A 24,350-nucleotide genomic window follows, 5' to 3' on the forward strand; every position below is an offset into this window, starting at 1 on the left:
AAACCCAAAACTATAAAAACCCTAGAAGAAAATCTAGGCAATACCATTCAGGACATAGGCATGGACAAAGATTTCATCATGAAAACGTCAAAAGCAACTGCAACAAAAGCAAAACTTGACAGATAGAATCTAATTAAACTAAAAACCTTCTCCACAACAACAATAAAAAAACTATCAACAGAGTGAACAGAATTGGAGAACATTTTTGCAACCTATTCATCTGACAAAGGTTAATATCCAGAGTCTAAAAGGAACTTAAGGAAATTTATAAGAATAAAACAAACAACCCCATTAAAAAGTGGGTAAAGAACATGGACACTTCTCAAAAAAATACATTTATATGGCCAAAAAGCAAACAAAGCTCAACATCAGGGATCATTAGAGAAATGCAAATCAAAACCAGAATTAGATACCATCTTACGCCAGTAAGAATAATGATTATTAAAAAGTCAAGAAACAACAGATGCTGGTGAGGCTGTGGAGAAACAGAAATACTTTTACACTGTCGGTGGGAACGTAAATTAGTTCAATCATTGTGGAAGACAGTATGGGAATTCCTCAAGGACCTAGAACCAGAAATACCATTTGACCCAGCAATCCCATTACTGGATATAGACCCAAAGGAATATAAATAATTATATTATAAAGGTATGTGGATGTGGATGTTCATTGCAGCACTATTTACAATAGGAAAGACATGGAATCAACCCACACACCCATCAATAGTAGACTGGATAAAGAAAATGTGGTACATATACACTGTGGAATACTATGCAACCATAAAAAAGAATAAGATCGGCCGGGCGCGGTGGCTCACGCCTGTAATCCCAGCACTTTGGGAGGCCGAGGTGGGCGGATCACAAGGTCAGGAAATCGAGACCATGGTGAAACCCCGTCTCTACTAAAAATAGAAAAAATTAGCCGGGCGCAGTGGCGGGCGCCTGTAGTCCCAGCTACTCGGGAGGCTGAGGCAGGAGAATGGCGTGAATCCGGGAGGCGGAGCTTGCAGTGAGCCGAGATTGCGCCACTGCACTCCAGCCTGGGCGACAGAGCAAGACTCCGTCTCAAAAAAAAAAAAAAAAAAAAAAAGAATAAGATCATGTACTTTGCAAAGGCATGGATGGAGCTGAAAACCATTATCCTCAGCAAACTAATGCAGGAACACAAAACCAAAAACCACATGTTCTCACTCATAAGTGAGAACTGAACAATAAGAACACATGGGCCAGGCACAGTGGCTCATACCTGTAATCCCAGCACTTTGGGAGGCTGAGGTGGGCAGATCACGAGGTCAGGAGATCAAGACCATCCTGGCCAACATGGTGAAACCTCATCTCTACTAAAAATACAAAAATTAGCTGAGCATTATTAGGTGCGTGCCTGTAATCCCAGCTACTTGGGAGGCTGAGGCAGGAGAATCACTTGAACCAGGGGGTCAGAGGTTGCACTGAGCTGAGATCATGCCATAGCACTCCAGCCTGGCGACAGAGGGAGACTCTGTCTCAAAAACAAAAAAACAAACATGGACACACAGAGGAGAACAACATACACTGGAACCTGTCAGAGTCGGGGAAACAGCATCAAGAAAAATAGCCAATGCATGCAGGGCTTAATACCGAAGTGATGGATTGATAGGGGCAGTAAACCACTACGGGACATGTTTACCTATGTAACAAACTTGTAAATCCTATACATGTATCCCAGAATACACAAAAAATAATATTTTTTAAAAAACAATAACAATGAAACTGGTAATAGTAACTTTATTTCTTTAAGCAATCATTTTAAATATAAATTAATTAAACTACTTAATAAAAAAATGTAATCCTAGGACTTTGGGAGGCCCAGGGGGGCTGATCACTTTAACTCAGGAGTCTGAGACCAGACTGTACAACATGGAAAACTCTGCCCCTACTAAAACAAAAACAATAAAACAAGCTAGGCATGACGGCACATATTTGCAGCCCAGCTACTTGAGAAGCTGAGATGAGATCATCTGAGTTTGGGAGGTTGAGGCTGCATTGAGCTGTAATCATGCCACTGCAAACTAGCTTGGTTGACAGAGTGAGACTCTATCTCAAAAATAAATAAATTTATAAAAAGAAAAAGAAATAAGATGCCTGAATAGTTTAAGTAAAAAAGCATACAATATGCTGTCTATAACAGACTCATTTTAGCACTGAGTCAAATAGGCCAAAAGTAACAGAATGAAAAGAATCTATATTCCATGCAAATAGTAATCATAATTGGGTGAGGTGATAGTAATTATATTGAATATAATATGCTTTAAGTCAAGTACTAACATGAGACAAACACTGATATTATATAATAGCCAAATGGGTCAAGAATCTATAACTATCATATCTATCTATTTATGTTTATATGTGTGTGTGTGTGTGTGTGTATATATAACATCAGGACTCCAACATATATAAAGCATATTTTGGCAAAGGTAAAGCAAGAAATACATAGCAACATAATAATTGTAGACATCAAGATCCCATTTGCAATAATAAATAAAAATTTAGATAAAAGATCAATTAAAAAACAGCATTATAGACTGTATTAACTATTTTGCATATAGACAAATACCTGAGAGTGGATGAATTATAAAGTAAAAAGGTTTATTTGGCTTACAAGTTGGCAGACTGTATAAATACTGTGTGCCAGTCAGTATCTGCTTCTGGTGAGGGTCTCAGGAAACTTACAATCTTAGTGGAAGACAGAGTAGCTGGACATATCACATGGTAAGAGACAGAGCGAGTGTGAGGTGGAGACAGGTTATTTTAATGAACCAGCTCTCATTTGAATTAATGTAGTAAAAACTTTCTGATTACTAAAAGGATGGTGCCATGGCATTTATGAGAATTTGTCCCTATGACCAAAACACCTCCTACCAGGTTCCACATCCAATATTGAGTATTAAGTTGCAGCATGAGCCTTGCAGAACATGGACATCCAAGCCATACCACAGACCAACCAGGCTTAACAGCATGTACAAAATTGTCCAGTTAAAAGCAAGAGAATATACAATATTTTTATCTGGACATGATATATTCTGTTAGGACACATAAAAAGTCTTATTAAAGAATACCACCTGGGAGTAGTGGCTGATACATCTAATCCCAACAATTTGGAAGATGAAGGTGGGAGGATCACTTGGGACCAGAAGTTTGATACTAGACTGGATAACATAATGAGACTGGGTCACTACAAATAATCAAAAAATTAGCGAGGCATGGTAGTGCATGTCTGTAGTCTCAGCTACTCAGGAAGAAGAAAAGATCACTTAAGTGCAAATATGTGCTGAGGTTGCAGTGAGCCAAAATTATGCCACTATACTCCAGCCTGGGTGACGGAGTATGATCCTGTTTCAAAAACAACACTAAATATAAGACGACCAAAATCAAACACTGTGTGTTTTCTGACCAAAACTGAATGAAACGGCCGGGCGCGGTGGCTCAAGCCTGTAATCCCAGCACTTTGGGTATACGTGAAGATGGGCTGATCACGAGGCCGGTGTGAGATCGGTGACTATCCTGGCTATTGACGTGGTGAAACCGCCTCTACTAAATACAAAAATAGCCGAAAGCCGAGGTGGCGGGCTCTGCAGTCCCAGCTTGCTACCTCGGGAGGCTGAGGCTGTGAGAACGGCTGAACCCGGAGGCCGGAGCTTGCAGTGAGCCGGGAGATCCGCCACCGCACTCCAGCCTGGCTACAGCGCCGACTCACTCCCCAAAAAAAAAAAAAAAAAAAACAAAAAAAACTGAATGAAACTAAAAATTAAAAGCAAAAGTAGGCCGGGTGTGGTGGCTCACATCTGTAATGCCAGCACTTTGGAAGGCAGAGGTGGGCAGATCACCTGATGTCAGGAGTTCAAGACCAACCTGGCTAACATAGTGAAACCCTGTCTCTACAAAAATACAAAAATTAGCCAGGCATAATGGTGGGTGCCTGTAATCCCAGCTACTCGGGAGGCTGAGGCGGGAGAATTGCTTGAACCCAGGAGGCAGAGGTTGCAGTGAGCCAAGATCGTACCATTGCACCCCAGCCTGGGCGACAGAGTGAGGCTCGGTCTCAAAAAAAAGCAAAACTAAAACTGTGAAGTCCAATAATATATTAAAAAAAAACAAAACAAAACACATGGGCCGAGTGTAGTGGCTCACGGCTGTAATACTAACATTTTGAGAGGCCAAGGCAAGAAAATTGCATGAAACTAAGGCCAAGAGTGGTGGCTCATGCCTGTAATCCCAGCATTTTGGGAGGCCAAGGTGGGCGGAACACTTGAGGTCAGGAGTTCGAGACCAGCCTGGCCAACATGGTGAAGCCCCGTCTCTACTAAAAATACAAAAGTTAGCCCGGTGTGGTTGCAGGCACCTGTAATCCCAGCTACTCAGGAGGATGAGGCAGGAGAATTCCTTGAACTCAGGAGGCAGAGGTTGCAGGGAGCCAAGACCATGCCATTGCACTCCAGCCTGGATGACAGAGTGAGACTCCATCTCAAATCAATCAATCAGTCAATCAATCAAACACACTCTTCAGCTCAAGGTTCAAAAAACTTTAATTTAGTTAAGTTGTCAATACAACCTACAGTGGTGAACAAATTCAATATTATCTCTATAAAAATCACAATAACACACTTTTATTACACAAATATTGTTTAAAATTTTTAAATTTGATTATGAACTATAGCCAAACACCCATGAAAAAGAATAAACAGGCATTAAACTTCCTGATTTTTAAACATATTAGGCAAGGTGCAGTGGCTCACACCTGTAATCCCAGCACTTTGTGAGGCCAAGGTGGATGGATCACCTAAACTCAGGAGATCGAGACCAGCCTGGTCAACACTGTGAAACGCTGTCTCTACTAAAATACAAAAATTAGCCACGCATGGTGGCGAATGCCTGTAATCTCAGCTACTCGGGGGGCTGAGGCAGAAGAAGCGCTGAAATCCAGGAGGAGGAGGCTGCAGTGAGCTGACTGAGCCACTGTACTCCAGCCTGGTGACAGAGCCAGATTTCATCTCAAAAATAGTAACAATAAAAAATTAAAAGCTACAGTAACAAAAATAGTGTAATATTGACACAAAGGCAGATAAACAGATGAAAGAACAGAATACAGAGCCCAGAAATGAAACCTTTTGTAAATAATCAAATGATCTACAAAGCTGCCAAGAGTAAACAATAAAGATAATCTTTTCAAAAAATAATGTTAAAAACTAAATATCAATACTGATAAAATAAGGTTGGATCGTTTCTTTGAACCATATACAAAAACATTTTAAGTAAAATACTTAGACATACAAAAACTAATAAGTCTCTTAGAAAAAAATAGAAAGAAAACAGGACATTGGTCTTGGCACCATTTTCTTAGATAAGACACTAAATGCATGAGCAACAACAAAAAAAATTATACTATACTTCAAAATTTCTGCACATTAAAACAAAACATTTAACTGAGTGAAAATGCCTCCTAGAAAATGGATAAGAATATTTCCATATTACATGTGATAGTTAATATTCAAATATATATAAAACTCTTAAAACTGAGTAAGTTAAATAACTTGATTTGAAAATTAACAACTGAACTAAATTTTTATCATAAAAGATACACAAATGAAAAAAGCATTTGAAATGACATGCAAAATTAGTAATTTGTAGAGAAACACATAAAAAAACAATGAAAAATGAAATCATGTCATACTCACTACAATGACCACTATAAATTATTTAAAAACACCAAATCTGTTGATGATGCAATGAAAATAAAACTTATGTTGATTGTTGGTAGAAAACAAAGATGCAGTCATTATTTTTGAATGTTATAAATGTTTCTCAAATAATTAAAAATGGAATTATCATCAAATACAGGAATCCTGTTTAGCAATTTAAAATATGTAACACATGGAAGACGTATTTGAACATCTATGTTTATTGTACTAGTATTCACAGAAGCTAAAAGGCTGAAGCATCCCAGTTGTCTCTTGATTTATAAACACATCAAAAATGTAACATGTGTACAGTGAAATATTATTCAGTCTTAAAAAAGAAAATCTTGCCAAGCGGTGTGACTCACACCTGTAATCCTAGCACTTTGGGAGGCCGAGGTTGGCAGATCACCTGAGGGTCAGGAGTTCGAGACCAGCCTGGCCAACATGGTGAAACTCTGTCTCTACTAAAAATACAAAAAATTAGCCGGGCATGGTGGCACACGCCTGTAGTCCCAGTTACTCGGGAGGCTGAGGCAGGAGAATTGCTTGAACCTGGGAGGCAGAGGTTGCAGTGAGCCGAGACTGCGTCATTGCACTCCAGCCTAGGCAACAGGAGACTCCGTCTCAAAAATAAAAAAGAAAAAAAGAAAAAAGAGAAAATCTTGTCACATTTTAAGATAAACTTTGAGAATATTATGTCACCTGAAATAAGCCAGTAACGAAAAGATGGCTACAGTGTGATTCCACTTATATGAGATATCTTAATTAGTCATACTCATAAAAACAGAAAGAGGAAGGGTGTTTGTCAAGGGCTGGAAAGAGGGTAAAATGGGTTGTTGTTATTTAATGGTATTGAGTTTCAGTTTCACAAAATGTAAATATCTAAAAGTCTTTTGCATAACAATGTGAATATAATTAACATGACTGCCTGAAATGTAGAGTTGAGTTTTTTTTTCTTTTTTGGAGACAGAGTCTCATTCTGTCAAAAACCTGGAGTGTGGTGGTACAATTATGGCTCACTTGAGCCTCAAACTCTGAGGCTCAAGTAACCCTTCCACCTCAATCTTGCAAGTAGCCTGAACCACAGATGCACAACACCATGCCTGGCTATTTTTTAAAAACATCTTGAAAAACATATGTCCATATTTTCCCAGACTGATCTCAAACTTTTGAGCTCAAATAATTCTGGATTACAGATGTGAGCCACCACCATGTCTGGCCCTAAAATGTACACTTAAATAGATTTAAGATGGTAAATATTATGTGTTTTTACAACAATTAATTTTTCTAAAGGAAAAACTGAAAAAAATACAGTTTTATAAATCTTTTCAAAAATTACCTTCAAATTATAAAAGTACACAAAGGTGAGAGAAACACCATCATTAAACACATGGTGAAAATAAGAGATGGCGAAAATATTTCCATGACTACTCACTTAGGTGAGATAAAACCACTGAAAATTAGTTAAGAAAGAACATATACAAGATAAGCCATAACCAATATTGGGGTCATATTTAGAGATAAACAGACACACATATATATCTAATTGTGACAGACATATGGCTGATTTATCTCTTAATTACAAGAGATAAACCGAATTGCAAGCTGTCCAAAATTATAATACAAAAGTGAAACAAAAAAACACAGTAACTCGATGTTAAGAAACCTACATTAACAAAACACTGAAACTGCACAATAATAAGTGACATATTTACTCATAGAATCTGCTGTGCAACACTGATATACCATTACAAAAGAATTTGTCTGCATAACTACAGTAATCCTCTCTGGTACTCAATAAAAGCCATACTCATTCACATCCCGATATAAGGGCCATTATATATGAGCCTGACTGCAGAAACCTGCCCTACTATCTGCTCTACAGATGAAAGTCCTGAAGGATATTCAGTCTGTCCAAAAATAAAATGGGGATTATAGCTACCCAAGCCCCTGTAACAAGCCAACTAAAGGTAGACCCTAGTGCAGTCCCAGCAGCCTTGTGACCAAGCTACACCCCCTCTCCACTACAAACCCAGACAGCATTCTATGACCCTGGAGACATAACAGAAAAAGATCTTTACCTACTGAAACCAGTTTATAGAAGCTTGAGGAGTTGCTTGCTCCTTCAAATTCACAGACACTAATGCAAAACAATATTGTGCCCATTGTCAATGCTTCTATTTTAACGTAGCACTGGAAGTATTTGGCAGAATAATGAGTCAAAAACATTTTTAAAAAGCCATTGAAATTGAAGACAAGTAAAAAGTTGCTGTTTATGGATCATATGATTTTATATATAAAAAACCATGAACACTACATTGAAATTTGTCTGAATTAATAAATACACTCAGTAAATTAGCAAAACATAAAATTAACATACCAGTATTGTTATTGTTCCATACACTTAAAACAAACTATCTAACAGAGAAAGAAAACAATTTAAAATAGCATTAAGATAATAAATTTCTGAGAACAAATTTAACCAAGGAAGTAAAAAATCTTTACAAGGAAAGACATGTTATTAATACAAGAAATTGGAGAAGACACAAATTTAAAAATATTGCATGTCTACAGATTGAAAAAATAAATATTGCTAAAGTGTCCTATTATCTTTTTTTTTTTTTTTTTTTTTTGAGACGGAGTCTCGCTCTGTCGGTCAGGCTGGAGTGCAGTGGCCGGATCTCAGCTCACTGCAAGCTCCGCCTTCCAGGTTCACGCCATTCTCCTGTCTCAGCCTCCCGAGTAGCTGGGACTACAGGCGCCTGCCACCTCGCCCGCCTAGTTTTTTGTATTTTTTTTAGTAGAGACGGGGTCTCACTGTGTTAGCCAGGATGGTCTCGATCTCCTGACCTCGTGATCCACCCGTTTCAGCCTCCCAAAGTGCTGGGATTACAGGCTTGAGCCACCGCGCCCGGCCTAAAGTGTCCTATTATCTAAGTAATCTATAGATTCAATAAATTCCCTATCAAAATTTCAGTGGCATTTTTCTTCGCAGTGATGGAAAATACAATTCTAAAATTTGTAAGAAACTACAATAAACTTCAAATAGCCAAAGCAATCGTGAGGAAAAAGAACAAAGTAGAAAAACATCACACTTTATAATTTCAAACTATATATCAAGAATATAGTAATAAGAACAGAATAGCATGTGCAGAAAAGTTAACAACAACAACAACAAACAATGGAACAGAAACCACTACCTCTTACACATTTCAAACATGATACAAAAAGAGAACTAAGAAAATAGTTTGGCCAGGTGCAGTGGCTCACACCTGTAATCCTAGTACTTTGGGAGGCCAAGGCGGGCAGATTGCTTGAGATCACGAGTTCAAGACCAGTCTGTCCAACATGGTGAAACCCTGTGTCTACTAAAAATACAAAAAATTAGCTGGGCATGGTGGCGGGTGCCTGTAATTCCACCTACTCGGGAGGCTGAGGCAGGAGAATTGCTTGAACCCAGGAGGTGGAGGCTGCAGTGAGCCTAGATCACATCATTGCACTTCAGCCTGGGCAACAAGCGTGAAACTCAGTCTCAAAAAAAAAAGAAAAAAAGAAAAGAAAAGAAAATAGTTTAACATAGAGTTTCTCAAAATCATGTAGATACTTGTGTGTCCCCAAAAACAACGGAAAAGCAGTCAGATTGTGAATCTCGTATGCCATGAAGAGGACTTTGGTTCTGACGGCAAACTTGAAGGGAGATCACTAATGGGAAAGAATCCTTAAAGAATTTAAAAGCATAAGACAGAAGATGCCCCTATGCAAGAGAAAAATTAAAAAAAAACAAACAAACTCAGGCTTCCCAGAAAATATTTGCTTTGGAACACAGCTTCTCAAATAATATTTTAAGCATTGGCTTTCTTTTTTTTTTTTTTTTTTTTGGACCTCTCATTCATGTCATCTGTTGTGTCACTGTCACCTACCTGGGGGTTCATCTGCCATCACATGTCTCTTCATATTCCAGGGCTCTTTTCCTTGCTCTAGACAGGTGATCAGGTCTGGGTTAGAAACAGCAATACCTGCTTTATTAAAAATAAATAACATGAATGTTTCTCATATTCTTCAGTTACCGACCTAGTACTGTGCTTAGTAAAGAGGATGTATTAGAATATTCTAGAAAATTAATCCTAAAATACTAATTTATAACAGAAATTTCTAAGTATTTAGAAAACATTTTACATTTGTAGGTTCTTAATTTCACTACCTGGTATTCATTAATCAAAAATTGGTGGTGGCAAATAGATTTTAAGATATGGGCAACAATATTTTATGCCACTAAATTTCTGGAATTGCCACTAATCTAAAGTGAAGGATACAGATCAGCCCGGGAATGTGGAAAGTTTAAGTCAAGATAAAACATCCTGAAAAAATTCTTTTCTACATGGATAAATCCTCAAGATTTTCTTTTTTTTTTTTTTTTTTGAGACGGAGTCTCGCTCTGTCGCCCAGGCTGGAGTGCAGTGGCCGGATCTCAGCTCACTACAAGCTCCGCCTCCCGGGTTCACGCCATTCTCCTGCCTCAGCCTCCCGAGTAGCTGGGACTACAGGCGCCCGCCACCTCGCCCGGCTAGTTTTTTGCATTTTATGGTAGAGACGGGGTTTCACCGTGTTAGCCAGGATGGTCTTGATCTCATGACCTTGTGATCCACCCGTCTCGGTCTCCCAAAGTGCTGGGATTACAGGCTTGAGCCACCGTGCCCGGCCAAGATTTTCTTAAGAACAAGTATCAGAAACTCATTTATGCAAAGCATAAATTACCAAAAATTATTCTACAAAAAAAAGAGAAATGAAACTTTTAGGGTATATTAGTAATTGTGTACTAAAGTTATTCTCACCCAAGAAGACCAGGTTTCTGTAGTTCTCTAACATCACTTTCCTATACAAATCCTGCTGAGCACTGTCCAGGCACTGCCACTCCTCCACAGAGAATTCTATGGCCACATCCCTAAATGTCAACGGCCCCTGAAAAACACAAGCACACAAGACACACGTATATTTACCAAGTGGCCATGGGCAGAATTTATTATTTGAATTAAAGTGAAATGAGAGAATAAAGAGAATTGCTTCTCACTTACAGGAATAACTGAAATTATCTAATAATTTTTTTTTTTTTTTTTTTTTTTGAGACAGAGGCAACCTCCGCATGCTGGCTTCAAGTGATTCTCCTGCCTCAGCCTCCTGAGTAGCTGGGATTACAGGCATGCACCACCACATCTGGCTAATTTTGTATTTTTAGTAAAGACAGGGTTTCTCCATGTTGGTCAGGCTGGTCTCTAACTCCCAACCTCAGGTGATCCACCCACCCTGGCCTCCCAAAATGCTGGGATTACAGGCGTGAGCCACCATGCCTGGCCCCAATCATTTTTAACACATAAGTATTATCTAATGCTCTCTCGAACTCTGAGAGAAGAGAATGGCATAAGATCCATAACAGTGGTATATATGAGATACTTCTGTGGATGAGAAGTATAAAATTAAGGGCATAAACAAAAATTTGTACACTTTGACTGCTATATTTACATCATAAAATTTGAGTTGTGTTTATTTTTCAAACAAAAAAGACATGTTGAGTTAGAAGGTACCTCTCAACTTTAAAGGTGAACAATAAACTGGAGATCCTGTTGTGCAGATTTTTTTTCTTCAGAAGCTCTGGAGTAAAGTTTGAATTTCTAAATTTCTTTCTTCTTTTTTTTTTTCTTTGAGACGGAGTTTTGCTCTTGTTGCCCAGACTGGAGTGCAATGACACCATCTTAGCTCACTGCAACCTCCACCTCCTGGATTCAAGTGATTCTCCTGCCTCAGCCTCCCAAGTGGCTGGGATTACAGGCATGCACCACCATGCCCAGCTAATTTTGTATTTTTAGTAGAGACGGGGTTTCTCCATGTTGGTCAGTCTGGTCTCAAACTCCCGACCTCTGGTGATCCGACCACCTCAGCCTCCCAAAGTGCTGGGATTACAAGTGTGAGCCACCACATCCAGCCAACAAATTTTTATGATGTGCTGATGCACATAGAAGAACATGGCATCACTGCTAAGATATTGCCCCTCAAACAGTAAATTATAGTCTGAATGTAACTATAACGATACATAGTTTCATACAAAGTTCAAGATACAGATACCTCCCATGTTCTGTTATTTTTAATAGTGATTTTAAGTAGTCTTTGTTTAGCACCGTAGAGAGCAGATATCTCCTAATAATTTTTTTCAGAACTTTCTGGGTAATAAATGGTATTCTGTTTAAATAAGGATTTTCTTAATCCTGTTCTGCATAGAGTTAATAGAGAAAACAGATGAAACCTCAACATTACATGTTCTCCATCTTTACTAGGGACCCCAGCTTTCCCCCAATAGGAATCTTGAGTATTTACATCTCCCCATTTTAACAGCCACAAAGGGAACATTTTTAATAGTGCCGATTATAAATTCATGGTAGGAATTCTGCATGGCATATAAGAAGCCATGATGTAGGGAATGTAGAGAAAGCTCTGGTATATAGAAAGGAAATGTTTTGCAGAAAGCCTTGAATATTATAAGTATTTTAAAATGTAGTTACAACAAACTCCTTAGGGAGGAAAAACACAAGTAGGGAAGTAAAGGTTTGCAAGTACTAAACGCATGGCATTCCATGAAGCAGAGTGCACACAGCTCTTCATCTGAGACATGTTTAGCTGAAAAAAGGCCATTTTTTCTCTCCTTCTCTGAAAATCCTTTTTAGATAACATTCTCTGGACAAGTTACACCTGCATCTTGAGAATATTCATTTAAAAATGCCAGCACCACCTTTTTGTCTGCTACCATCACGTGCACAAACAGAAGGAAAATCCTGCAGAAAAAGTCCACCCATTTCTCCGTCCTTTATAACAGAAGAGATTCAGGAACAATGAGGTGCTCTATGAATATAAAAGTATGTTTCTCTTTTCCTGTCCTCCGGTGCCCTCCCCTGCCACAGACACCAGCAATTTCTGCTACAGTAATGGAAATATGAGCTACACTCCCCTGTTCCTACCAAACCCAAACAGAACAAGCTCTGTGACCACCCTTTAGTGCAAAGGTGGCACTTAGCTCTCATGAATGTATATTGAAGTCCTCATACTTGATTCTAGCCTCACCTTAGAGTCACATGAGGCACTTCATTAAAACAACATGGATGCTTCCACCCACAACAATAAACAAAATCCGTGGAAAGGGCATAAGTACAGAGATTTCTGCCATGTAATCCTAATTAGAAGACTGGGCAGAGGCCAGGTGCAGTGACTCACACCAGTAATCCCGGCACTTTGGGAGGCCAAGGCACACGGATCACCTGAGGTCAGGAGTTCAAGATCAGCCTGGCCCACATGATGTAACCTCATCTCTACTAAAAACAAAAAATTAGCCAGCAATGATGGCGGGTGCCTGTAATCCCAGCTACTCAGGAGGCTGAGGCATGAGAATGACTTGAACCCGGGAGGCGGAGGTTGCAGTGAGCCGAGATTATGCCATTGCACTCCAGACTGGGTGAGAGTGAGATCCTGTCTCAAAAACAAAAACAAAACAAACAAACAAACAAAAAGACGAGGCTGATAACCACTTAGCTAAGCATTGCCTCTCAAACTTTAAAGAGCTTAAAACTCGCTTGGTAATTTTGGCCCCACTCTATGTAATGTGACTATGCAAGTCTGAAAAGGGTCCATGAATGGGTGTTTCAAACGAGTTCCCTGTCAATGCTGATGTTGTTCCCACTGGGCTCATTATTAGCATTAGTTAGAGAAGCAGACATAGCACAGAGTCCCTTACACTCAGCACTCGTCACAACACAAATACTTCTGGTACAAATAAAACCAATCTCCATCTTAAAGTTTTATATTCTTTGCTGGCTGTTTAAAGTTTACAGAACAAACAGAAGGCAGCAATGTCTGAATAAATCTGCCTTTGGAAAATAACATGTACACACATACTAATGCAATGTTTATTAAACAGGTACTATGGGCTTAAGAGTATGTTACAGAGCACTGTGCTGGGCATAACACATTATGTGATTTAATCCTAATAACACCCTGAAAGTTAAAGTGTTCAATAATTCCCAGGACTAGATAAAGGGTTCAGCATTTTTATTTCTTCCTCTGTTTCTCTGTCATGGATTTTGTTTTAAATGTATAGAATAAAAGCTAAATATAGGCAGATGAGAAGAACATAGAAAAAGTTTAATGTAGTTTAAAGAAATTTTTATTGTGTATATATTTTCTTGTTTGTGGCTTGTGGAGCAACAGCTACACTGGCAGAAATAGAAAACAAGTCGCTAAACGGAATGCTTCTGTAAGCACTGGTTTTAATATAAAATTAAAAAAATAAGATCCTAAAATAAATAGTTTATTTCTCTCATTTACCTGTTTTTGGGTTTCAGAAAATTGTGAGCACCAGCTCTAGAAAGGCAGCAAGATTCACCAGACACAACTCCAATCTTTTTTTTTTTTTTTTTTTTTTTTGACAGAGTCTCGCTCTGTCGCCAGGCTGGAGTACAGTGGCACAATCTTGGCTCACTGCAACCTCCGCCTCCCGGGTTCAAGTGATTCTCCTGCCTCAGCCTCCTGAGCAGCTGGTATTACAGGCATGTGCCACCACGCCCAGCTAAGTTTTGTATTTTTAGTAGAGACGAAGTTTCACCATGTTAGTCAGGCTGGTCTCGAACACCCGACCTCGTGATCTGCCTGCCTCGGCCTCCCAAAGTGCTGGGATTACAGGTGTGAGTCACCACACCCGGCCAAAACTCTGATTTTTATAAATCAGTTTTGTGAGGCAAGGCTCTGGAGTGGGGCCAGACATAAATAAGGCCACCACAAAGGATGAATCTGAACAGAATTTGGGCAGGGAAAGGACCCTATGTAGAATTCTGTTCTCTCTGCCACCAAGGTATTTCCAGTTCTGTTTTTCCTAAGCTTACCTACGAGAATCTTAAATCCCAGAGCTTATGTAACTTTAATCTATTTTTGCCACTGCCCTGTCAATTTTATAACATATACTAATAAGCAATTTAAACAAATTTCTTAAAGTTCTTTAGAATAATTATATTAGAAGATAAATACATATTCTTAGCAAAGTAAAAAAAAACACAAATAATAACAAATCTTCACTCCATAAATATCCCTTCAGGTGATGATATCAGAAGTAACAATATAAAAGAGTGGCCCAAATTTCTTTTGGACACATCTATTCATTGTATCAACCATATAATGCTTAATTTACACATGTATCCAGTTGTTAGTCTAGACAAAATGTTTCTGGATAGTAGGGACCATGACTGCTTCATCTGTTTTTTGAATGGCCACATAAAATGAAAACAATTACTTTATCTGTTTGAGTCACCAGACCTATTGCTTTCATCCAAGTACCCGGAAACTTGAGAAACTCTCATCTGGGGACCAACCAAAGTCATCTCTTGTATGAGGGGAGAAAAAAACACAGAATTGCCGGGTGTGGTGGCTTACGCCTGTGATCCCAGCACTTTGTGAGGCTGAGGCAGGGAGATCACAAGGTCAGGAGTTCAAGACCAGCCTGTGCAATATGATGAAACCCTGTCTCTACTAAAAATGCAAAAATTAGCCATGTGTGGTGGCAAGTGCCTGTATTCCCAGCTATTTGGGGGGCTGAGGCAGAAGAGTCACTTGAACCCAGGAGGCAGATGCTGCAGTAAGCTGAGATCACACCACTGCACTCCAGCCTAGGCAACAGAGCAATACTCCATCTAAAAAAAAGAAAAAAAGAAGAAAAAAACAAAACACACACACACACACACACACACACACACACAGAATGACTCATTTTTCTTACACTAAGCCAGAAGCAGAATTAACCACTCTTGTCAGCCTGACACAATTCTGCCCTAGACATCCTCAAATGTCTCAAAGACGCCTAGGTGATTGTCAGAGGTTTCTTAGTGACCCTGGCTGATGGCCCAATGATAATCCAGGCTGGAGAGATTCAGGCTGATTCTAAATAGAAAATGGCCTGGTGGAGTTTCAGAACCTAATCACTTGTCCCAATTTGCTAGCTTTTGGGTAAGGGGAAGGACAAGAATACTGTACTCCAGTATCATATTTTATAGGTAGGTATAGTTGTGGTCATGGCTATGGATACATTATGACTTTGATATCTCACTCTTAAAATGCTGATTCTGTCATCAGATTCTATTTATATCTGGAGCCTCTCGCAGGACTGTGGTAAATCACTGAACAAGATCTGAAAAGTTTTAAGAACCACACTCTCAAAGGGGGCTTTAAGATGTCTATGTTGACAACTCACAATGGAGAAAATGCCTCCTGTTGGTTTTCTGTACATTCTCAATCTAAAGTCTGACCCTGTCCTGTAAATCCCAGAAAGAGGCCAGACCTTATGTGCAGATTCTAGGTAGGATCAACCATACTCTGCATTCTTGGGTGTTACAGCAAGTGGAGTACAATCAAAGGAGAGATCCCCTCATAGAGGCTGCTCTAGCTCATTCTACGTAATATGACTATCTAAAAGGAAAAAGCGGAGGCAACATGAATATAAGAGAGTTTATTTGGGCCAAGCATGAGAATAGTAACCTGGGAGCAAAGACACATTTTCCAAAGACTGAACAAATAAGAAACTGAATCCCTGAATAGACCAACAACAAGCTCCAAAATTGAATTAGTAATAAATAGCCTACTAACAAAAAAAAAAAAAAAAAAAAAAAACCAAGAACCAGACAAATTCCTAGCTGAAGTCTACCAGTTGTATAAAAAAGAGCTAGTACCACTTCTACTAAAAATATTTCAAAATATTGAAAAGGACTCCTTTTCAACTCATTATATGTAAGAATAACATCATTCTGATATCAAAACCTGGCAGAGACCAAACAAAAGAGAGAAAACTTCAGGCCAGGGCCAGGCGCGGTGGCTCAAGCCTGTAATCCCAGCACTTTGGGAGGCCGAGACGGGCGGATCACGAGGTCAGGAGATCGAGACCATCCTGGCTAACACGGTGAAACCTCGTCTCTATTAAAAAAATACAAAAAAACTAGCCGGGCGAGGTGGCGGGCGCCTGTAGTCCCAGCTACTCCGGAGGCTGAGGCAGGAGAATGGCGTAAACCCGGGAGGCGGAGCTTGCAGTGAGCCGAGATCCTTGATGAACATTGATGAAAATATCCTCAACAAAATACTGGCAAACTGAATTCAGATGAACATCAAAAAGCTAATCCACTATAATCAAGTAGGCTGCATCTCTGGGATGCAAGCTGGTTCAACATACAATCAATAAATGTTATTCCTCACACAAAGAGAACTAATAACAAATACCAAAAGATGATCTCAATAGATGCTAAAAACACTTTCAATATAATTTAACATTTTTCATGTTTAAAACCCTCAACAAACCAGACATTGAAGGTACATACTTCAAAATAATGAGATATCTATGACAAACTTACAGCCAACATACTGACTGGACACAAGCTGGAAGCATTCCTCCTTGAAAACTGGCACAAGATAAGGATGCCTTCTCTCAAAACTCCTATTCAACATAAAATTGGAAATCCTGGCCAGAGTCATCAGAGAAGAGATGAAAATAAAAGGCATTCGCCGGGCATGGTGGCTCACACCTGTAATCTCAGCACTTTGGGAGGCCGAGGTGGGCGGATCACAAGGTCAAGAGATCGAGACCATCCTGGCCAACATGGTGAAACCTCGTCTCTACTACAAATACAAAAATTAGCTAGGCATGGTGGCGTGCGCTTGTAGTCCCAGATACTCGGGAGGTTGAGGCAGGAGAATCGCTTGAACCCAGGTGGGAGGCAGTGGTTGCAGTGAGCCGAGATCATGCCACTGCACTCCAGGGTGGTGAGAGCAGGACTCTGTCTCAAAAAAAAAAAAAAAAATAGAAAAGAAAAGGCATCCAAACAGGAAGAAAGGAAGTCTAACTATCCCTGTGTGCAGATGACATGATTCTATATCTTCAAAACCCTATAGTCTCAGCAGGAAAGCTCTTTAAACTGATAAACAACTTTAGCCAAGTTTCAGGATATTAAATACATGTACAAAAATCAGTAGAATCTCTGTACATCAAAACATCCAAGCCAAAAGCCAAATCAAAAACATTATCCCATTCACAACTGCCACAAAAAGAATAGAATATCTACGAATACAGCTAATCAGAATGGTAAAAGATCCCTATGACAAGAATCACAAAACATTGCTTAAAGAAGTCAGAGATTGACCAGGGTCGGTGGCTCACGCCTGTAACCCCAGCACTTTGGAAGGCGGGGGCAGGCAGATCACGAGGTCAGGAGTTTGAGACCAGCCTGACCAACATGGTGAAACTCCATCTCTACTAAAAATACAAAAATTGGCCGGGTGCAGGGGTGTGTGCCTGTAATCCCAGCTACTCAGAAGGCTGAGGCAGGAGAATCACTTGAACCCGGGAAGCAGAGGTTGCAGTGAACTGAGATCGAGCCATTGAACTCCAGCTGGGGCAACAGAGTGAGACTCCGTCCCAAGAAAAAAAAAAAAAGAAGTCAGAGATTACGGCCAGGTGTGGTGGCTCATGCCTGTAATCCCAGCACTTTGGGAGGCTGAGGCAGGTGGATCACGGGGTCAAGAGATGGAGACCATCCTGGTCAACATGGCAAAACTCTGTCTCTACTAAAAATACAAAAATTAGATCCAGGAGTGCATCCAGAGAAAACCATGCCATGGATCTGGGGCCCACATCACTGTGTCATAAAAAGTGCGATGACCAGGTTTATGGATCACTCTATTCTCTTTTTTTTTTTTTTTTGAGACGGAGTCTCGCTCTGCCGCCCAGGCTGGAGTGCAGTGGCCGGATCTCAGCTCACTGCAAGCTCCGCCTCCCGGGTTCACGCCATTCTCCTGCCTCAGCCTCCCGAGTAGCTGGGACTACAGGCGCCCGCCATCTCGCCCGGCTAGTTTTTTGTATTTTTTAGTAGAGACGGGGTTTCACCGTGTTCGCCAGGATGGTCTTGATCTCCTGACCTCGGGATCACTCTATTCTCAATGATAGAATCTTCAGTCTATTAAGAAGATATGGCTGCAGAAAGACAAGATGAATTGTGGAAAGAATGCAAAGAGGGGGAAAGTAGGAGGTTTCCCAGTTCCAATGGCTGACTAATGGGAGGAGGAGATGGAGAAAGCAGAGTAAACTGATTGGACTAAAAAAAAAAAAAGTACAAAAATTAGCCGGGCATGGTGGCAGGCGCCTATAATCCCAGCTACTGGGGAGGCTGAGGCAGGAGAAATACTTGAACCCGGTAGGTGGAGGTTGCAGTGAGCCGAGACGATGCCATTGCACTCCAGCCTGGGCAACAGAGTGAGACTCCATCTCAGATTCAAAAAAAAAAAAAAAAGGAGAAATGTCAGAGGCATATCATTTTAAATGAATCAGGGCAAATCCATTTTGAACAGGGGCTGGGTAAAATGAGGCTGAGACCTACAGGGCTGTACTCCCAGATGGTGAGGCATTCTAAGTCACAGGATAAGAGTTCAGCACAAGATACAGGTTATAAAGACCTGGGTGATAAAATAGGTTGCAGTAAAGAAAGTGGATAAAACCCATCAGAACCAAGATGGGATGAGAGTGACCTCCGGTCGTCCTCACTGCTACACTCCCACCAATGCCATGACAGTTTACAAATGCCATGGAGACATCATGGAAACATCAGGAAATTACTTTACATTGTCTAATTGGGAAGGCAAAAATAATCCACCCCTTGTTTAGCATATAATCAAGAAATAAACACAAAAATGGGCAACTAGCAGCCCTCAGGGCTGCTCTGCCTATGGAGTAAGCCATTCTTTTATTCCCTCTGTTTCCTAATAAACTTGCTTTTACTTTATAGACTTACCCTGAATTCTTTCTTGAGCAAAATCCAAGAACCCTCTCTTGGGGTTTGGATTGTGACCCCTTTCTGATAAGAACTCTGCACATTTTCTTTTTCTCATTAAAAAAAAAAAAATCAGCTGAATTTGTCTTCAGTGGTCTAAATAAAATTTTTCACAGGCTCCTGAATTTGGAGCTACCCTCAATCTGAGCCAATATACAACTCCATTTTATGTCCCTCCCAAGAACATGCTGACTTCAGGGTAAAACATTCTCTGATCTAAAATCTGATTATTTCACCCTTCATTTGCCAGTCCCCTCCAACTTCTTTTTTTTTTTTTTTTTTTTTTGAGAGGGAGTCTGGCTCTGCAGCCCAGGCTGGAGTGCAGTGGCCGGATCTCAGCTCACTGCAAGCTCCGCCTCCCGGGTTCACGCCATTCTCCGGCCTCAGCCTCCCCAGTAGCTGGGACTACAGGCGCCCGCCACCTCGCCCGGCTAGTTTTTTGTATTTCTTAGTAGAGACGGTGTTTCACCGTGTTAGCCAGGATGGTCTCGATCTCCTGACCTCGTGATCCACCCGTCTCGGCCTCCCAAAGTGCTGGGATTACAGGCTTGAGCCACCGCGCCCGGCCCCAACTTCTTTCTAATTTTGTTTGCTCCTCCCCAGGAAAGAAAGCCCTTGTCTGCCTAAACTTTGCAATCCTTAAAGTTCTTACACTTGGTATTTCTTCCTGTTGCAATAGTACTTTGGAATTCAAATTTTTAACATAAATCTAACTTTGTTATATATTACAAAGTCTAGAAACTGCCTTCAAACAATAACAACTTTATCATCAGTAATACCCTCCCAAACCCCTACCATCTTAACCTTAACTGCATCTGCCTGTGGGTCCCCACCTTTCCAGGACTCTGTAGCCTCTCTCAGCAGAAAAGCTTCTTCCTCAGGTAGAGTGAGCAGGCTGGGACATCTGCAGGGGAGGCTCCCCAGAAAAAAACTAACTGAGCCTGTAATAAACTCCTTTTGCAGGCTCAATATTAGCCTTAGCTCTGAGTCACTGGGCTCAAGCTTTAATTTCTATGTTAGACTTATTCACTTGGTTTTTGAAAATATGTGTTTGAAAAAAGCTAGCAAAATTAGTCAAACACAGTGTTCATATACGGGAAGGAAATTTTAAGGTGTCTGCAATTTATACCTCAATAAAAAAAAGCAAAAGTATCTATTTCTTTCATATATGCATTATTTTATTAATTCCATTAAGAATCATTTAGTAAACAATTAGTCATATGGGAAAACTTCTAGGTGGTACCAAGTTTCATCTCATAAAATTTAGCATGAAACTCGGAAATCAAGATAAAAGGGTTTGAACAGAGATATTCACTGTCACAAATTTACCCTGCAAAAAGAGGAAATGATATTTTCATGCATCTATGTAACTCACCAATTATCTACCACATTTTCTTATAGAAATGCATTTATTTTCTACAAATAAAAAAAATTGAATAGAGATTTTCCCTACTCATTTCCTTGGTAGCATTCTAAAAGCTGAGCCTTAGAATTCTGTTTGAAATCACCCAGCCATAAAAAACACACCTGAGAAAATTTCGAAACTCACCTGGGGGAAAAAAAAAGGGAATAGAGAATTTTTAATGAATGAAATATATTATTAGATACCATTTTTTTCTTAAACCCACCACTTTTATGCCTTTGGTAAATATTTTCCTACCTTTCAAGCCCTACTAATATAATACAATTTACAACTAAAAAAACTGAGGTTAAAATAAGTGAACAAATCTTTTCAAGGTGACAAACCCAGGGAGTAGCAGTGCTGATTAAAAACAGATGTGTCTGACTCATGTTTCAAGTCAGGCCACTCAATCACTTGAGAGTCTTCCACCCACTCCTGCTCACTTATGTGTTCAAGAACCACCCATTCAGGAGACACCACACTATGCCCCAGTGACTGCCCTATGGGCATTTAAGTTTGCAAGTTCTTACACCATCTCACTGGGGTGAGTGTTTTTCTTTTTCCTTTTGTGATACTATTTTTTCTGTCACAAATGTTCCACTTTTTTCCACTATTTCACTTTCACTATATTTATTTCACTATTTTTCTGCCCCCTTAGAGAATCCAGGGGCAAAAATTATTTGTTTTCCCCTCAATACCAGAATCTGATTGGTTGACCAGCAATGTGTCTCCAAGAAATGAAAGCTGGGTTGGGTGAAGACAATTTTACCATCTCAAGGGGTTACCTTTTCATAAAAAGAGTACACCAGAAGATTCCTCTCAGCCCCAGGGCATCCATTTGCTTCCTTGAGAGGATACACTCCAGACTTCAGGTTCTCCTATGGGAGAAAATACACCAGAAGCTGATATCCACTAGACACTCTAGCTGACATAACCACGGCAGATATCTTGGTTTATCTCCAGACAGTACTGAAACTCAGGACCCGGAAAAAACTGAAGGGTGGCTGAGGACACATCACCCCATAAAGTTTCCAAAGGAAAACCTTGACCCCAAAACATCCTGAGACAATCCTGTAATCCTAGCTACTCAAGAGGCTGAGGCAGGAGAAGCTTGAACACGGGCAGCGGCAGAAGTTGTAGTGAGCCGAGATTGTGCCAGTACACTCCTCCAGCCTGGGCGACTAGAGCGAGACTCCATCTCAAAAAAAAAAAAAAAATCTAACTCAAGAGCATCGTTTTGAAAATTACTACATTGAAAGACATAAAAATCAGGCTTAACCAACTATATACTGCAAATTAAGCTCCGATTACATAACCAGAAAATTTTCACCTTTATTGTACAAACTGAGAAACTACACAACTGTACCTAACCAATTACTGAATTTGGCTTTCTTCATCACGCACCTTATAAAAGTCTTTCCTTCAAGCCCCACCATGAAAAACAAATTACAAACCATAGCTGGGTGCTATACAGTTTTTGAATCACTCTTTGATTAATTTCTTAAATATTCTTGCGGTGACTTCTGCGCAATTCCCCCCCCCCCCCCCCCTTGCTCCGTGTTACACAGGCTGCATTACACAGGCTGGAGTGCAGTGGCGCGATCTCGGCTCACTGCAACCTCCATCTCCCAGGTTCAAGTGATTCTCCTGCCTCAGCCTCCCAAGCAGCTGGGACTATAGGCGTGTGCCACCATGCCCGGCAAATTTTTGTATTTTTAGTAAAGACGGGGTTTCACTGTGCTGGCCAGGCTGGTCTTGAACTCCTGACTTCCTGATGCGACCGCCTCGGCCTCCCAAAGTGCTGGGATTACAGGCGTGAGCCACCCCGCCCGGCCTGTACATTTTTAATAGGAGAAAAGAGGAACTAGGAACCCAGGACCAAAGTTCTTTCCATTCATGAACTCGCACCCCAAGTCAGGATTCTCCAGTGAGGCTCCTCCCGTGGTCCCCGCACAGTCTGGGAAAGACGCCGCGCTGCGGAAGCAGAGCTGCCCAGAGAGGGCTCAAGGCCAGGGCACAGTCACTGCGCAAGGAAGAGACAGGACGTGCGGGGGCCCGGCTGTCAGCGCAGCCGCCATCTTATGGCTGATAGGTACTGACGCCGAGCTGGGCAAGAGAACTCGGGGCGCAGATTGTGGAGCTGACTGAGGAGAGGCCTGAGTCCCGCCACAGCCACGTTCCACCGGTTCCAACCAGCCCCTCCCCTCTCGGAATGTCCCACCCGGCACTCTCACCATTTCTAGGCTTCCAGGTGCTCCTGGCGTCTTAGTTGTAGCTCTCCCAATACCTGCAGGTCACAGGGCCACAGAACCTGGACCTCTAGGAGGAGAGGACACAGAGCAGTGAAGGCGAGACCTGGAGCTCAGGCCACAGCAAGAGACAAAGGCCCCGCCAAACCCGGAAGCCGCCCTGTCGGCTTCACCTGCGTGCCTGATTGGACGGTTCCCAGCCCGGCGCCTCTGATTGGATAACATTTAAATACCCGCCCCCTCAGGTCCTGATTGACTGGAAGATGTGATGAGATGCCGGGCTGAATGAAGAGTGACAGCCTAGGCTGCATCCTTCTCTGACAGGGCTTCCTCGCCGAGCTGAGCCAGGCCCACCGCAGAGGTTATTTGCATTTAACCTTGTGTATAAGGTCATATGCACTTATAAATAATATATGGGGCCGGGCGCGGTGGCTCACGCCGGTAATCCCAACACTTTCGAAGGCCTAGGGGGGCAGATCACCTGAGGTCGGGAGTTGGAGACCAGCCTGACCAACATGGAGAAACCCAGTCCTTACAAAAAATACAAAATTAGGCGGGCGTGGTGGCCCATGCCTATTATTCCAGGTACTCGGGAGGCTGAGGCAGGAGAACCGCTTGAACCTGGGAGGCGGAGGTTGCGGTGAGTCGAGATTGTGCCATTGCACTCCAGCCTGGGCAACAAGAGCAAAGCTCTGTGTAAAAAAAAAAAAAAAAAAAACCACATATATATATATATACACACACACACACACACGTATACACACACACACATATATATATATAGTGGCTATTCAAAAATGAAAAGAATGTAACAATAATTATTTTAAAATTTCAGATTTTATGACCTTCCTGGCTCCGGTCCTTTGAACAGGCAGCCTGAGATTTTAAAAAAGGAGGTAATCTTCCGAAATAAAATGTGGGCCACATGTGAATCTTAAATTTTCTGGAAGACGAACTTGAAAAAGAAACAAGGAACATGTTGAATCAATTGTAACAATTTAATTAACTGTCCATAATATTATCATTGTATGTGTGAGGAATGTGTCCATAATATTATCATTGTAATGTGTGAGGAATGTGTAATTATTAATAAT

At 40.8% G+C, this 24,350-nt stretch overlaps 1 protein-coding gene across 4 annotated transcripts in view; it reads right to left on the reverse strand.

Moving 5' to 3' along the window:
* Window positions 1–23,698, reverse strand: part of LOC101011283 (zinc finger protein 430) — a 39,790-nt gene extending 16,092 nt beyond the window's left edge. The window contains exons 1-4 of one of the 4 annotated variants that reach the window (XM_031660349.1): window positions 23,242–23,680; window positions 21,793–21,885; window positions 10,546–10,672; window positions 9,634–9,729 (exon numbers count right to left, since the gene is read on the reverse strand). In XM_031660349.1, coding sequence (XP_031516209.1) covers window positions 9,634–9,729; window positions 10,546–10,672; window positions 21,793–21,885; window positions 23,242–23,244 — 319 coding nt within the window. In that variant the 5' untranslated portion in view covers window positions 23,245–23,680. Of the gene's footprint in view, window positions 1–9,633; window positions 9,733–10,545; window positions 10,673–21,792; window positions 21,886–23,241 lie in introns of all 4 variants that reach the window. The other 3 variants (XM_031660348.1, XM_031660350.1, XM_031660347.1) reach the window with 3 other exon arrangements.
* Between the last annotated feature and the right edge of the window lie 652 nt (window positions 23,699–24,350).

Source organism: Papio anubis, chromosome 20 (assembly GCF_008728515.1).
Source record: "Papio anubis isolate 15944 chromosome 20, Panubis1.0, whole genome shotgun sequence".
NCBI classification, from domain to species: Eukaryota; Metazoa; Chordata; class Mammalia; order Primates; family Cercopithecidae; genus Papio; species Papio anubis.